Genomic DNA, 12407 nt, shown 5'->3' on the forward strand with positions numbered 1-12407 from the left:
CCCGGGATGTAATGGCTGATAACAGAGAGTAATAGATTGTATCCCCCCCCTGTACAGTCTCCTCTCCCCGGGATGTAATGGCTGATAACAGAGAGTAATAGATTGTATCCCCCCTGTACAGTCTCCTCTCCCCGGGGTGTAATGGCTGATAACAGAGAGTAATAGATTGTATCCCCCCTGTACAGTCTCCTCTCCCCAGGATGTAATGGCTGATAACAGAGAGTAATAGATTGTATCCCCCCTGTACAGTCTCCTCTCCCCGGGATGTAATGGCTGATAACAGAGAGTAATAGATTGTATCCCCCCCCCCCCCCCCTGTACAGTCTCCTCTCCCCGGGATGTAATGGCTGATAACAGAGAGTAATAGATTGTATCCCCCCTGTACAGTCTCCTCTCCCCGGGATGTAATGGCTGATAACAGAGAGTAATAGATTGTATCCCCCTGTACAGTCTCCTCTCCCCGGGATGTAATTGCTGATAACAGAGAGTAATAGATTGTATCCCCCCTGTACAGTCTCCTCTCCCCGGGATGTAATGGCTGATAACAGAGAGTAATAGATTGTATCCCCCCCTGTACAGTCTCCTCTCCCCGGGATGTAATGGCTGATAACAGAGAGTAATAGATTGTATCCCCCCTGTACAGTCTCCTCTCCCCGGGATGTAATGGCTGATAACAGAGAGTAATAGATTGTATCCCCCCCTGTACAGTCTCCTCTCCCCGGGGTGTAATGGCTGATAACAGAGAGCAGACATGTCCGGTCGGGTGACACTGGAGGTGTGAGGTCTGTGTCACCTCTCCCGGGAGCAGCTGCTATTCCTGAGTCTTGCAGACGTGTAGAATACGAGGGGCTCTGGTTATTTGGGGGTCAGATAATAAAACGTTATTGGTGAAAGCCATAAACACCAGAACATCCCCACACCTGTCAGGCCGCAGTCACACGTACCATTAGGCGTCCGTCATAACACGACGCTAGCGCACAGGGGGAGGTCCTTGGCCCGAACGCACATGCGTTTCCAGAGAAACGCATGCAATCGGCTTAACAATCACTGGAAACGCATGTGCGTTCGAGCCGAGGACCTCCCCCTGTGTGCTAGCGTCACGTTATGACGGACGCCTAATGGTACGTGTGACCGCGGCCTAAAGGGGGCAACAGCGGGACCTCACATCATTACTGCCCCAGAGATCAGCGCTGACCGTACAACCCAATGGTGTATCTAAGCCCAGATCTGATATTACGGATCATCTCCAGACTGGTCATGAGCTGTGTATCTAACACCATCCTGTGTGATACAGTCTGCTGAGCTGTGTATCTAATCCTATCCTGTGTGATACAGTCTGCTGAGCTGTGTATCTAACACCATCCTGTGTGATACAGTCTGCTGAGCTGTGTATCTAATCCTATCCTGTGTGATAGTCTGCTGAGCTGTGTATCTAATCCTATCCTGTGTGATACTGTCTGCTGAGATGTGTATCTAATCCTATCCTGTGTGATACAGCCTGCTGAGCTGTGTATCTAATCCTATCCTGTGTGATACAGCCTGCTGAGCTGTGTATCTAATCCTATCCTGTGTGATACTGTCTGCTGAGCTGTGTATCTAATCCTATCCTGTGTGATACAGTCTGCTGAGCTGTGTAACTAACACCATCCTGTGTGATACAGTCTGCTGAGCTGTGTATCTAATCCTATCCTGTGTGATACTGTCTGCTGAGCTGTGTATCTAACACCATCCTGTGTGATACAGTCTGCTGAGCTGTGTATCTAATCCTATCCTGTGTGATACAGTCTGCTGAGCTGTGTATCTAATCCTATCCTGTGTGATACTGTCTGCTGAGCTGTGTATCTAATCCTATCCCGTGTGATACTGTCTGCTGAGCTGTGTATCTAATCCTATCCTGTGTGATACTGTCTGCTGAGCTGTGTATCTAATCCTATCCTGTGTGATACTGTCTGCTGAGCTGTGTATCTAACACCATCCTGTGTGATACAGTCTGCTGAGCTGTGTATCTAAGCTTCCCATGTGTGATACTGTCTGCTGAGCTGTGTATCTAATCCTCTCATCACACAGGCTCTCTCTTCTCTCTATACCTCTGATATATTGTGAGTTGCGGCCATCTTCACAAGTGCTTCCTCTCTGTGGTAGTACCGCAGACTACATTTCCCATGATGCCTCGCAGAGCCAGGGGGCGGGGTCTTCGGGTGCTGCACGTGCATCCTAGGTGAGGTCAGTAATGTCAGCTCTTACAAGCAGGAGGCAGGGAGAGCAGTGTGTGATGCAGGGAGAGCAGTGTGTGATGCAGGGAGAGCAGTGTGTGATGCAGGGAGAGCAGTGTGTGATGCAGGGAGAGCAGTGTGTGATGCAGGGAGAGCAGTGTGTGATGCAGGGAGAGCAGTGTGTCATGCAGGGAGAGCAGTGTGTCATGCAGGGAGAGCAGTGTGTCATGCAGGGAGAGCAGTGTGTCATGCAGGGAGAGCAGTGTGTCATGCAGGGAGAGCAGTGTGTCATGCAGGGAGAGCAGTGTGTCATGCAGGGAGAGCAGTGTGTCATGCAGGGAGAGCAGTGTGTCATGCAGGGAGAGCAGTGTGTCATGCAGGGAGAGCAGTGTGTCATGCAGGGAGAGCAGTGTGTCATGCAGGGAGAGCAGTGTGTCATGCAGGAGGCAGGGAGAGCAGAGAGTGTGTCATGCAGGAGGCTCTGCCATGTGCTCCATAATGTATGGATGAGGCCTAGTGCTCTGTGAAGGTAAGATACATCTCTCTGTATATTATATACGTGGCCTGACGTCTATAGTTTTATGGGGTCGCATTAGGGTCACTGGCAGGAGGTGACTGATACAATTTCCTATGTAAGGGTTAATTAGTGACCCGTTCCATGAGTTTCAGGGTCCAGACTATATGGCTATAGGGACACGTGGGGGATGTGATGTGCAGTCTGGACGCTGTGTGACGAGGAGCAGGACTCCATACATTAAACACTGCGCTGGATTGTTATTGTGCGCTCCCCAGATGGCGGCCATGTTTAATAGTGTCTGACAGGAAAATATACAGTCACAGACAAGGCCCCTTTCTATCAGAGTCTTCCCACAGCCCTGAGCAAACACAGCGCCTCCATAACAAAGCCCCGGCCTGTCTGCAGCCGCACGTACTCTATCCAGACGCCTCAGGACGCCATTACTGGAGGGTGCGGATGGCCCCTGCTGAGGTAAACATGGCCGCCCTGACCTCTACCATGTATGGAAGTCACAACCACATGGACCGGGATGACAACACTGATAAAGTTACGCATTTCAAAAGAGAATAATTAAAAAAAAGGTACCACATAAGTATCTCAGCCACAGGTACCCCCAAAAGTGTCTCGTGTATAAGCCCCCACATAATTGTATCAGCTACGGGTACTGCCAACAGTGACAAAGCCATAGGCACCCCAAAAGTACCTGGGCTATAAATATCTCATTCACAGGTACCCCCAAAAGTGTTTTAGCTACTGGTATCCCCAAAAGCATCCACCTCGAAGTATATCATCAACAGGGACCCCCAAAGGGTCCAGCAAGAAGTATGTATCTCAACCACTGGTACCACCAGAAGGGTCCAGCTCGAGGTGTCTCGGCCACAGGGACCCCCAAAAGTGTCCAGCTCGAAGTGTCTTGGCCACAGGGACCCCCCCAAAAGTGTCCGGCTCGAAGTGTCTTGGCCACAGGGACCCCCCCCCCAAAAGTGTCCAGCTCGAGGTGTCTCAGCCACAGGGACCCCCAAAAGTGTCCAGCTCAAAGTGTCTTGGCCATAGGGACCCCCAAAAGTGTCCGGCTCGAAGTGACTCGGCCACAGGGACCCCTATAACTCCCATCACCAAAGATACCCCTATAGGCACGTTTACCACCCAGGATTGTAGGAAAGCTGGGTGATTGCCTGTATGGCGGCCATGTTGATTGTATACATAGATCATAACTACAGCAGAACTAGAAAGGATTCAAATTACTAACGTATCGTGCCTGTAGATGTGGAGCAGACGACTCTCCGAGGATCTCCGCACCTTCCGGAGGGAATCCTCCATCCGCCATCATCCGGATATAACCCAGAAACATTGGGGGCAGTGAGGGAGGGGGGAACACTCACAATCCTTCCCATTAACCCATCATTGTCTGGGAAAATCCCCAATTATTAAAAATCCTGTCAGATATTGGCGAAGGTGTGGTAAAATTTAGTCTAAACTCTAAAATTTTGGTCAAGGAAAAAAAAACGTTACAAAATGGCGTCCAGATCCCTTATGGCAGTGATGGCTAACCTATGGCACTGGTGCCAGAGGTGGCACTCAGAGCCCTTTCTGTGGGCACTCAGGCCATCACCAGAGAGGACTCCAGGTATCTGCCTGCAGTCCCAGACAGCCCAGGACTTGCTGTGCACAGAGCTATATTAAAGTGACAGCTCTACCTGGGACTACTTTCTGCTTTATTGGTGTCCTCAGGTGCTGGTATCAATGAAAACTGTGACAGAGAAGGGAGTATAAATCACAAATTAAATTTCTGTGATGGCACTTTGCGATAAATAAGTAGGTCTTTGTTGTAGTTTGGGCACTCGGTCTCTAAAAGGTTCGCCATCACTGCCTTATGGCCTCGCTCCTTACAGCGGGGTGAGTGACGTGACAGGATTTTGTCTCCGCTAACCTGTGGTGAAGTCGCCTTGCTCCATCGTCTGATGGCCGATGTCCAGGTGACTACTAGTAGAAGGCCACCATGGCACGTACACAGAGTTACCCATAGCAACCTATCAGAATCCAGCTTTCATCTTTCACAAGCTGTATGGGAAATGAGAGCAGCGAGGTGATTGGTTGTTGATCCATCTTGGTGCCATCTCCTCTATTTTGCATCAATTTGTCCCATTTTGGGGCGTAATCTGTAGTGGGGTTCATGATGAGGGGTCGGGTGACCTCGATGTCAGGTTCCCAGGGCGCAGTATGACCAGTCTCCTCCTCACCCTCACCGCTTCCCACAACCTGATGACACCATTATCCCACCTGACAATTATCCGCTTCCTGGGAGTAATTACCCAGGTGTCGCCCATCTGTTCTGTCAGCCGCGACCTTGACCCCCATCTTAACCTGTCAAGGTCAAAGTCTGTTAAGTTTAAGGTCACTTTTACCCCCGCACCCAAACATGTATCTGTTGGTTAGTGCACATATTTGGGATTTTTTACAATGCTATGACCAGACACCATCAGCTGGACAGATCTTAGCTGTTATTCCGCCATGCTTTACACCGCAGCCCTGCTCGCCCTTCACATACACTGTCTGTCCTATGGGTAGGACATTACCGCTCCCTGCTTAGAATGGAGTCCCCCTGTAAACCTCCAGGTGCCTGCAGCCGTGTGAGGTGGGGATTTCCTAATTCTTTGAAATATTTCACCGATTTCGGGAATTTAACCCTAAGAGTGATGGTTATGTACACCTATCGCAGCTCAAGCACCCTATAGCAGAAGACTGCGTACAGGATAACAAAATAAGCTATCCAAACTAAACAGTTTATGAAAAGATGGTGTAAATCTGGATTTATGGTCCAGGACTGTAACTGAATCGTCTCCTCACACTGCTGTGCTCTGTGCTCTCAGAGTCCTGATCAGTTCCTCCCCTTTGTTGAGCGTAAAAGATTAATCAGGCTTCTGATTATATACTACAGCAGTTACTCAGAGCTGATAAGACGGGCCGTGAAGCAATTAAATGCTGAGAGCACAGAGAATAGCAGTGTAAGGACGATCCTGGAATATAAATCCGTAAATCACAGTCCTGCTGCTACTAACAACATACACAAAGGTCTGATTACACAGCTCTGTAGGGAGAATACATAATGTACTGACTCAATGGAAATATGATAATTTGGTTAGGGGATGGGGAGGAGGTGTAACTGGTCTAGACGAGACCCCTATAGAGGACCATTGGAATTAGATGGGAAATTTTCCGAAGATGATGCAAGATACGGGATAATAATAGGGGATTCTCCTGCAGGTGACCCCGGCAAATGTCTGAGAGCGCCTGCAGCAGGAGGCCTTCATCTCCTGTATATCATCTCCCATTAGATAACGCATGTGATACTGTGCTGCTGAGCTGTGTATCTAATCCTATCCTGTGTGATACTGTCTGCTGAGCTGTGTATCTAATCCTATCCTGTGTGATACTGTCTGCTGAGCTGTGTATCTATTCCTATCCTGTGTGATACTGTGCTGCTGAGCTGTGTATCTAATCCTATCCTGTGTGATACTGCCTGCTGAGCTGTGTATCTAATCCTATCCTGTGTGATACTGTCTGCTGAGCTGTGTATCTAATCCTATCCTGTGTGATACTGTGCTGCTGAGCTGTGTATCTAATCCTATCCTGTGTGATACTGTGCTGCTTAGCTCTGTATCTAATCCTATCCTGGGTGATACTGTCTGCTCTGCTGTGTATCTAATCCTATCCTGGGTGATACTGTCTGCTGAGTTGTGTATCTAATCCTATCCGCTGTGGTACTGTCTGCTGCGTATCTAGTCCTATCCGCTATGGTACTGTCTGCTCTGCTGTGTATTTAATCCTATCCTGTGTGATACTGTCTGCTCTGCTGTGTATCTAATCCTATCCGCTGTGGTGCTGTCTGCTGCGTATATAATCCTATCCGCTGTGGTACTGTCTGCTCTGCTGTGTATCTAATCTTATCCTGTGTGATACTGTCTGCTCTGCTGTGTATCTAATCCCATCCGCGGTGGTACTGTCTGCTCTGCTGTGTATCTAATCCTATCCGCTGTGGTACTGTCTGCTGCGTATATAATCCTATCCGCTTTGGTACTGTCTGCTCTGCTGTGTATCTAATTCCATCTGCTCTGGTACTGTCTGCTGCGTATCTAGTCCTATCCGCCGTGGTACTGTCTGCTCTGCTGTGTATCTAATTCCATCCGCTCTGGTACTGTCTGCTCTGCTGTGTATATAATCCCATCCACTCTGGTACTGTCTGCTGCGTATCTAGTCCTATCCGCTGTGGTACTGTCTGCTCTGCTGTGTATCTAGTCCTATCCACTATGGTACTGTCTGCTCTGCTGTGTATCTAATCCTATCCGCTGTGGTACTGTCTGCTCTGCTGCGTATCTAATCCCATCTGCTGTGGTACAGTTTGATACAGATTTGGGATGTGTCATCTAAGAGTTAATGATCTTTTGGAGAGGAAGTTCCAATATGTCCTTGGGAAGGAGGGGGGGGGGTGCCTGATGTCATTGGAGGGTCTCAGCAGTTCCAGATGTTTCGGCAGCCCCCTGACTCACACTCTTGGCCCTTCTCCCATAAGTAGTTAAGTAACGAGCGGCCGCACTACTAATCCCAGCCACAATCTGCAGAGAAGTCGGAGGCTGCGGATGGGATCTGCATCCAGATTCTGTCACTTTATGGTACCTGTCCCCATCCTGTGCAGGGCTGCAGTTCCCTTTTCCATCACTAGGCGGCAGCGTTACTCCAGGATGAGGTCAGTGAGTACAGGGGGCGCTGTGCACACGTCGGGGGTCATGTACTGTGTAATAAGACCCCGCTGCAGGGACCTGGTTGCTCTCCGCTCATTTATAAAACACGTCTAAGGCCGATGAGTCTTCAGGCTGCTGCGCCATGACTTTGCGGTCACCAAGAGGTTAATTAATCCCAGGTTATAGATTATATTAGCAATCAGCAGGACGCTGTGTTTTTGGAGGAGCGCTCCGTCCTTGGAACCCTTGTCACTAGAGGGGGGTCAGCTCTATAAATCCGCACCTTCTGCTGCTCTCATGATTTTGGCCTAGAAAATTGGGTCTGAGTCCAATCCCTGATTGCCTGTCCTGCAGGATAATCCCACACGTCTCCTCCAATCCAGGGAATTTCGTATTTAAGGGCCAGCAATTTGCATCCAGTTTGCAGACTGATCAGGAAAATCCTAATCTATACAGGAACAAAAAGTTTCTGCTGACTGTCAGTGAATGGATGACACAGCTGCAATTCGTTACAATGTGTCGACGGAGCTATAATGGAGAGGGATTTCTCCTGCCGGGCTAAGCTGATGTAACGTCGTGGTCCATGACGGCCGTCTGCACACGTGGAACATTTTGGTCAGGCACCTATGGAGGAAGGTGCTGTATACACAAAGGGAAAGAAGATGATTGGCTGAGGACAGAGGTAAGGCATTAGCTCCGGAGTGAACACCTCTGAGGTAGAGCTCAGAAAACCCAGTCACTATTTCTATAAGGCACCTTCCTCCATAGGTGCCTGAGCCAGCGGGTGACACATGGGCTCCACTTCCTGTAACAGCTAGAAGAGGATTTGACCTGTACTGATACACTGTAACAAACCCATCAGCTTTATGCAAATAGGATATTTCAGATATTCCAGTTCCCAGGTCGTGGAGTGAGACCACATGGATGAGGCTCTGCAAGATCCGCTCCCCGTCATCCACCTTGTAGATTATATCTTCAGCTCCCAGGTATATCAATGGCTGGGTGTGAACACGCACCTACTAAGGGGGGGGGGGAATGGGAGCATGCGCGCCTACTGACGGAGGGGGGGGGGTATGGGAGCATGCGCGCCTACTGACGGAGGGGGGGGGGTATGGGAGCATGCGCGCCTACTGACGGAGGGGGGGTATGGGAGCATGCGCGCCTACTGACGGAGGGGGGGGTATGGGAGCATGCGCGCCTACTGACGGAGGGGGGGGTATGGGAGCATGCGCGCCTACTGACGGAGGGGGGGTATGGGAGCATGCGCGCCTACTGACGGAGGGGGGGGTATGGGAGCATGCGCGCCTACTGACGGAGGGGGGGGTATGGGAGCATGCGCGCCTACTGACGGAGGGGGGGGGTATGGGAGCATGCGCGCCTACTGACGGAGGGGGGGGTATGGGAGCATGCGCGCCTACTGACGGAGGGGGGGGTATGGGAGCATGCGCGCCTACTGACGGAGGGGGGGTATGGGAGCAGCCGTGCCTCTGGGGGGGGGGGGGGGGGGTTAGCATGTGTGCATATGGGGTGGGGGGGGTGGAGGATGGGAGCATGTGCATCTACGGACAATGCGGGGAGGGGAGAGAGCTGGGAGCATACGCGCCTACCGACTGTGGGGGAAGGGGATTTGGGAGCCCTGGTCTACCGACAGGGGAAGGTTTGGAGCACATGTGTACCTACCGACGTGGGGAGGGGGTGGAAGCGTGTACCAAAAAGGGGTGAGGAAGGGAGTGAACGGGTGAGGGCGGGAGCGCCCATCTCCTGGCAGGGTGGTGAGGGCGGGAGCGCCCATCTCCTGGCAGGGGGGTGAGGGCGGGAGCGCCCATCGCCTGGCAGGGGGGTGAGGGCGGGAGCGCCCATCGCCTGGCAGGGGGGTGAGGGCGGCAGCGCCCATCTCCTGGCAGGGGGGTGAGGACGGCAGCGCCCATCTCCTGGCAGGGGGGTGAGGACGGCAGCGCCCATCTCCTGGCAGGGGGGTGAGCGCGGCAGCGCCCATCTCCTGGCAGGGGGGTGAGGACGGCAGCGCCCATCTCCTGGCAGGGGGGTGAGGACGGCAGCGCCCATCTCCTGGCAGGGGGGTGAGGACGGCAGCGCCCATCTCCTGGCAGGGGGGTGAGGACGGCAGCGCCCATCTCCTGGCAGGGGGGTGAGGACGGCAGCGCCCATCTCCTGGCAGGGGGGTGAGGACGGGACGCTGTCACTACTATGGAAGTCGCATCAATCTACACCTGAATGTATATTGGGCCTGGGAGTTTGTGTACAGATGTATCTAAGCCTTTATCATATGTGATACTGTCTGTATCTAAGCCTATCATGTGTGATACAGCCCCTGGTAACCACACAGCTGGCGGCTCCTATAACATATGGCGCGGCGCTGTCTCTGTAAATCTCCCCCTATACAGATCTGACATGATGTACAGCGCTGGAGGCCTCCGCCATGGTTCCTGCCGCCTGTTGCTGACGTCCATACGAACATCAATCTCCATAAATCCCGCCATGAGATCTCCCATCATGCACTGCGTCCGCTCTATGGCCGTCTTTATTTTTAATCTTGGGATCATCCCACAGAGCGCTGCCGGCGTGCTTCCCATATGTAGCATTCCTGCGGGAGGCCGCTCGTCCCTCGCACGCCTCACGCCGCCCCCTCTTATGTCACCCCAGCGCTCAGCCCCCATCTATCGCCACTTGCCATGATGGGATGTCACTCTCACTCTTCCTCCAAGTCCTGCGCTCTCTCCATTTCCTCTCGCTGTCTCTCATCTGTCTGACCTGCATGTATGGCTGTCATCCCACAAATGGTCTCCCTTACCCCGGGGGGCGCAGCGCAACGCTCAGGGCGGCTGTCATCTGCAACTTCTAAGAATTCTCAAATTAACAAGTCATTCACTGACATCGCTCTGTCACTGAGCCCCGCACAGGAGAATGGATGGACGTGCAAAGTGCCTGGAATCCACCCGACATCGACCTCCGTACTGCAATCACGGATCCTGCACCTGTTCCTACATGTACGGCCTGAAATACCCAGAGGTGCCGAGCTGCATTCTTCATAGACGTATCAGGAGCAGACGGAAGCCTCCAAACTGTGCCAGGGATTTACATGGACACCCAGGGAATACAGGCATGAATTATTACAGGAACTATAATACTGCCCCTATGTACAAGAATATAACTACTATAATACTGCCCCCTATGTACAGGAATATAACTACTATAATACTGCCCCCTATGTACAAGAATATAACTACTATAATACTGCCCCCTATGTACAAGAATATAACTACTATAATACTGCCCCCTATGTACAAGAATATAACTACTATAATACTGTCCCCTATGTACAAGAATATAACTACTATAATACTGCCCCCTATGTACAAGAATATAACTACTATAATACTGCCCCCTATGTACAAGAATATAACTACTATAATACTGCCCCCTATGTACAAGAATATAACTACTATAATACTGCCTCTATGTGCAAGAATATAACTACTATAATACTGCCCCCTATGTACAAGAATATAACTACTATAATACTGCCCCCTATGTACAAGAATATAACTACTATAATACTGCCCCCTATGTACAGGAATATAACTACTATAATACTGCCCCCTATGTACAGGAATATAACTACTATAATACTGCCCCCTATGTACAGGAATATAACTACTATAATACTGCCCCCTATGTACAAGAATATAACTACTATAATACTGCCCCCTATGTACAGGAATATAACTACTATAATACTGCCCCCTATGTACAAGAATATAACTACTATAATACTGCCCCCTATGTACAGGAATATAACTACTATAATACTGCCCCCTATGTACAGGAATATAACTACTATAATACTGCCCCATATGTACAAGAATATAACTACTATAATACTGCCCCCTATGTACAAGAATATAACTACTATAATACTGCCCCCTATGTACAAGAATATAACTACTATAATACTGCCCCCTATGTACAAGAGTATAGCTACTATAATACTGCCCCCTGTGTACAAGAGTATAGCTACTATAATACTGCCCCCTGTGTACAAGAATATAACTACTATAATACTGCCCCCTGTGTACAAGAATATAACTACTATCATACTGCCCCCTATGTACAAGAATATAACTACTATCATACTGCCCCCTATGTACAAGAATATAACTACTATCATACTGCCCCCTATGTACAAGAATATAACTACTATCATACTGCCCCCTATGTACAAGAATATAACTACTATAATACTGCCCCCTGTGTACAGGAATATAATTACTCTTCTTCACCTGAAGCACCTTGTTTTACATTGTCATTGCTGGTATCTATTGAATGGAAGGGGTGACTTTTTTCCAAAGTGCCGTAGGTGATTTCCCAGAATGCTTTGTGCAGCGGCAGGGACAATACCTGGGAGCTGTGATTGTGTGACATACAATAAGTGGTGGGATTGTTTGGACAGCTGCATTGGTTGTCAGGGACCTTCTTTAAATAAACTCACAGCTAAATCCTGTGTAATAATAAACAGTGGGCGGGGTATAATGGTCGGAGCGGGAAAGGGCCGTCATCCAGAAACGGGGACAACTTTTTTGAAGTGACCAAGACTTGAGTAAGATTGTGTAGATCCTATGCGCTACCCTACTACAGATCCCTCAAGAAGCAACATCTTGGTTACTTTCATACACCATTACCTTGATGTCCTCACTCCCACCCATCCAACTCAAAGGTCTCTAACATCTGTTTGCAGGTAGGTAACTTTTCGCCACAAAATTGCCTCCCTCCTTCTTTACGCTCTTCCCCTTTATAGGCCCAGGAGACAATCTTAAGTAAGTGCTGTGCCATGCCAGAAGAGTAAGGGGGCGAGACAGATGTGCAGGAGGAATACCTCCCCCTCCCTTCTTCAAAACTGGGAGAGTCGCCAGCAGTTGTTCT

General features: G+C 50.0%; 2 protein-coding genes across 5 annotated transcripts in view; one reads left to right on the forward strand and one right to left on the reverse strand.

Moving 5' to 3' along the window:
• SEPTIN12 (septin 12) overlaps positions 1-12407 on the reverse strand; it is an 84225-nt gene that overhangs the window by 40155 nt on the left and 31663 nt on the right. Inside the window, exon 1 of one of the 4 annotated variants that reach the window (XM_072119779.1) lies at positions 4661-4757. The exons of 2 other annotated variants lie outside the window; for them this stretch is intronic. In XM_072119779.1, coding sequence (XP_071975880.1) covers positions 4661-4754 — 94 coding nt within the window. In that variant the 5' untranslated portion in view covers positions 4755-4757. Of the gene's footprint in view, positions 1-2087; positions 2175-4660; positions 4758-12407 lie in introns of those variants that run through there. One more of the 4 variants, XM_072119783.1, reaches the window with a different exon arrangement.
• The window catches only part of LOC140074694 (galanin receptor 2b-like), an 84389-nt gene continuing 74183 nt past the window's right edge, over positions 2202-12407 (forward strand). The window contains exon 1 of the mRNA XM_072119786.1: positions 2202-2223. The gene's annotated coding sequence lies outside the window, so the exon portion shown is untranslated. The remainder of the gene's footprint in view (positions 2224-12407) is intronic.

This window comes from Engystomops pustulosus, chromosome 8, assembly GCF_040894005.1.
Source record: "Engystomops pustulosus chromosome 8, aEngPut4.maternal, whole genome shotgun sequence".
NCBI lineage: Eukaryota > Metazoa > Chordata > Amphibia > Anura > Leptodactylidae > Engystomops > Engystomops pustulosus.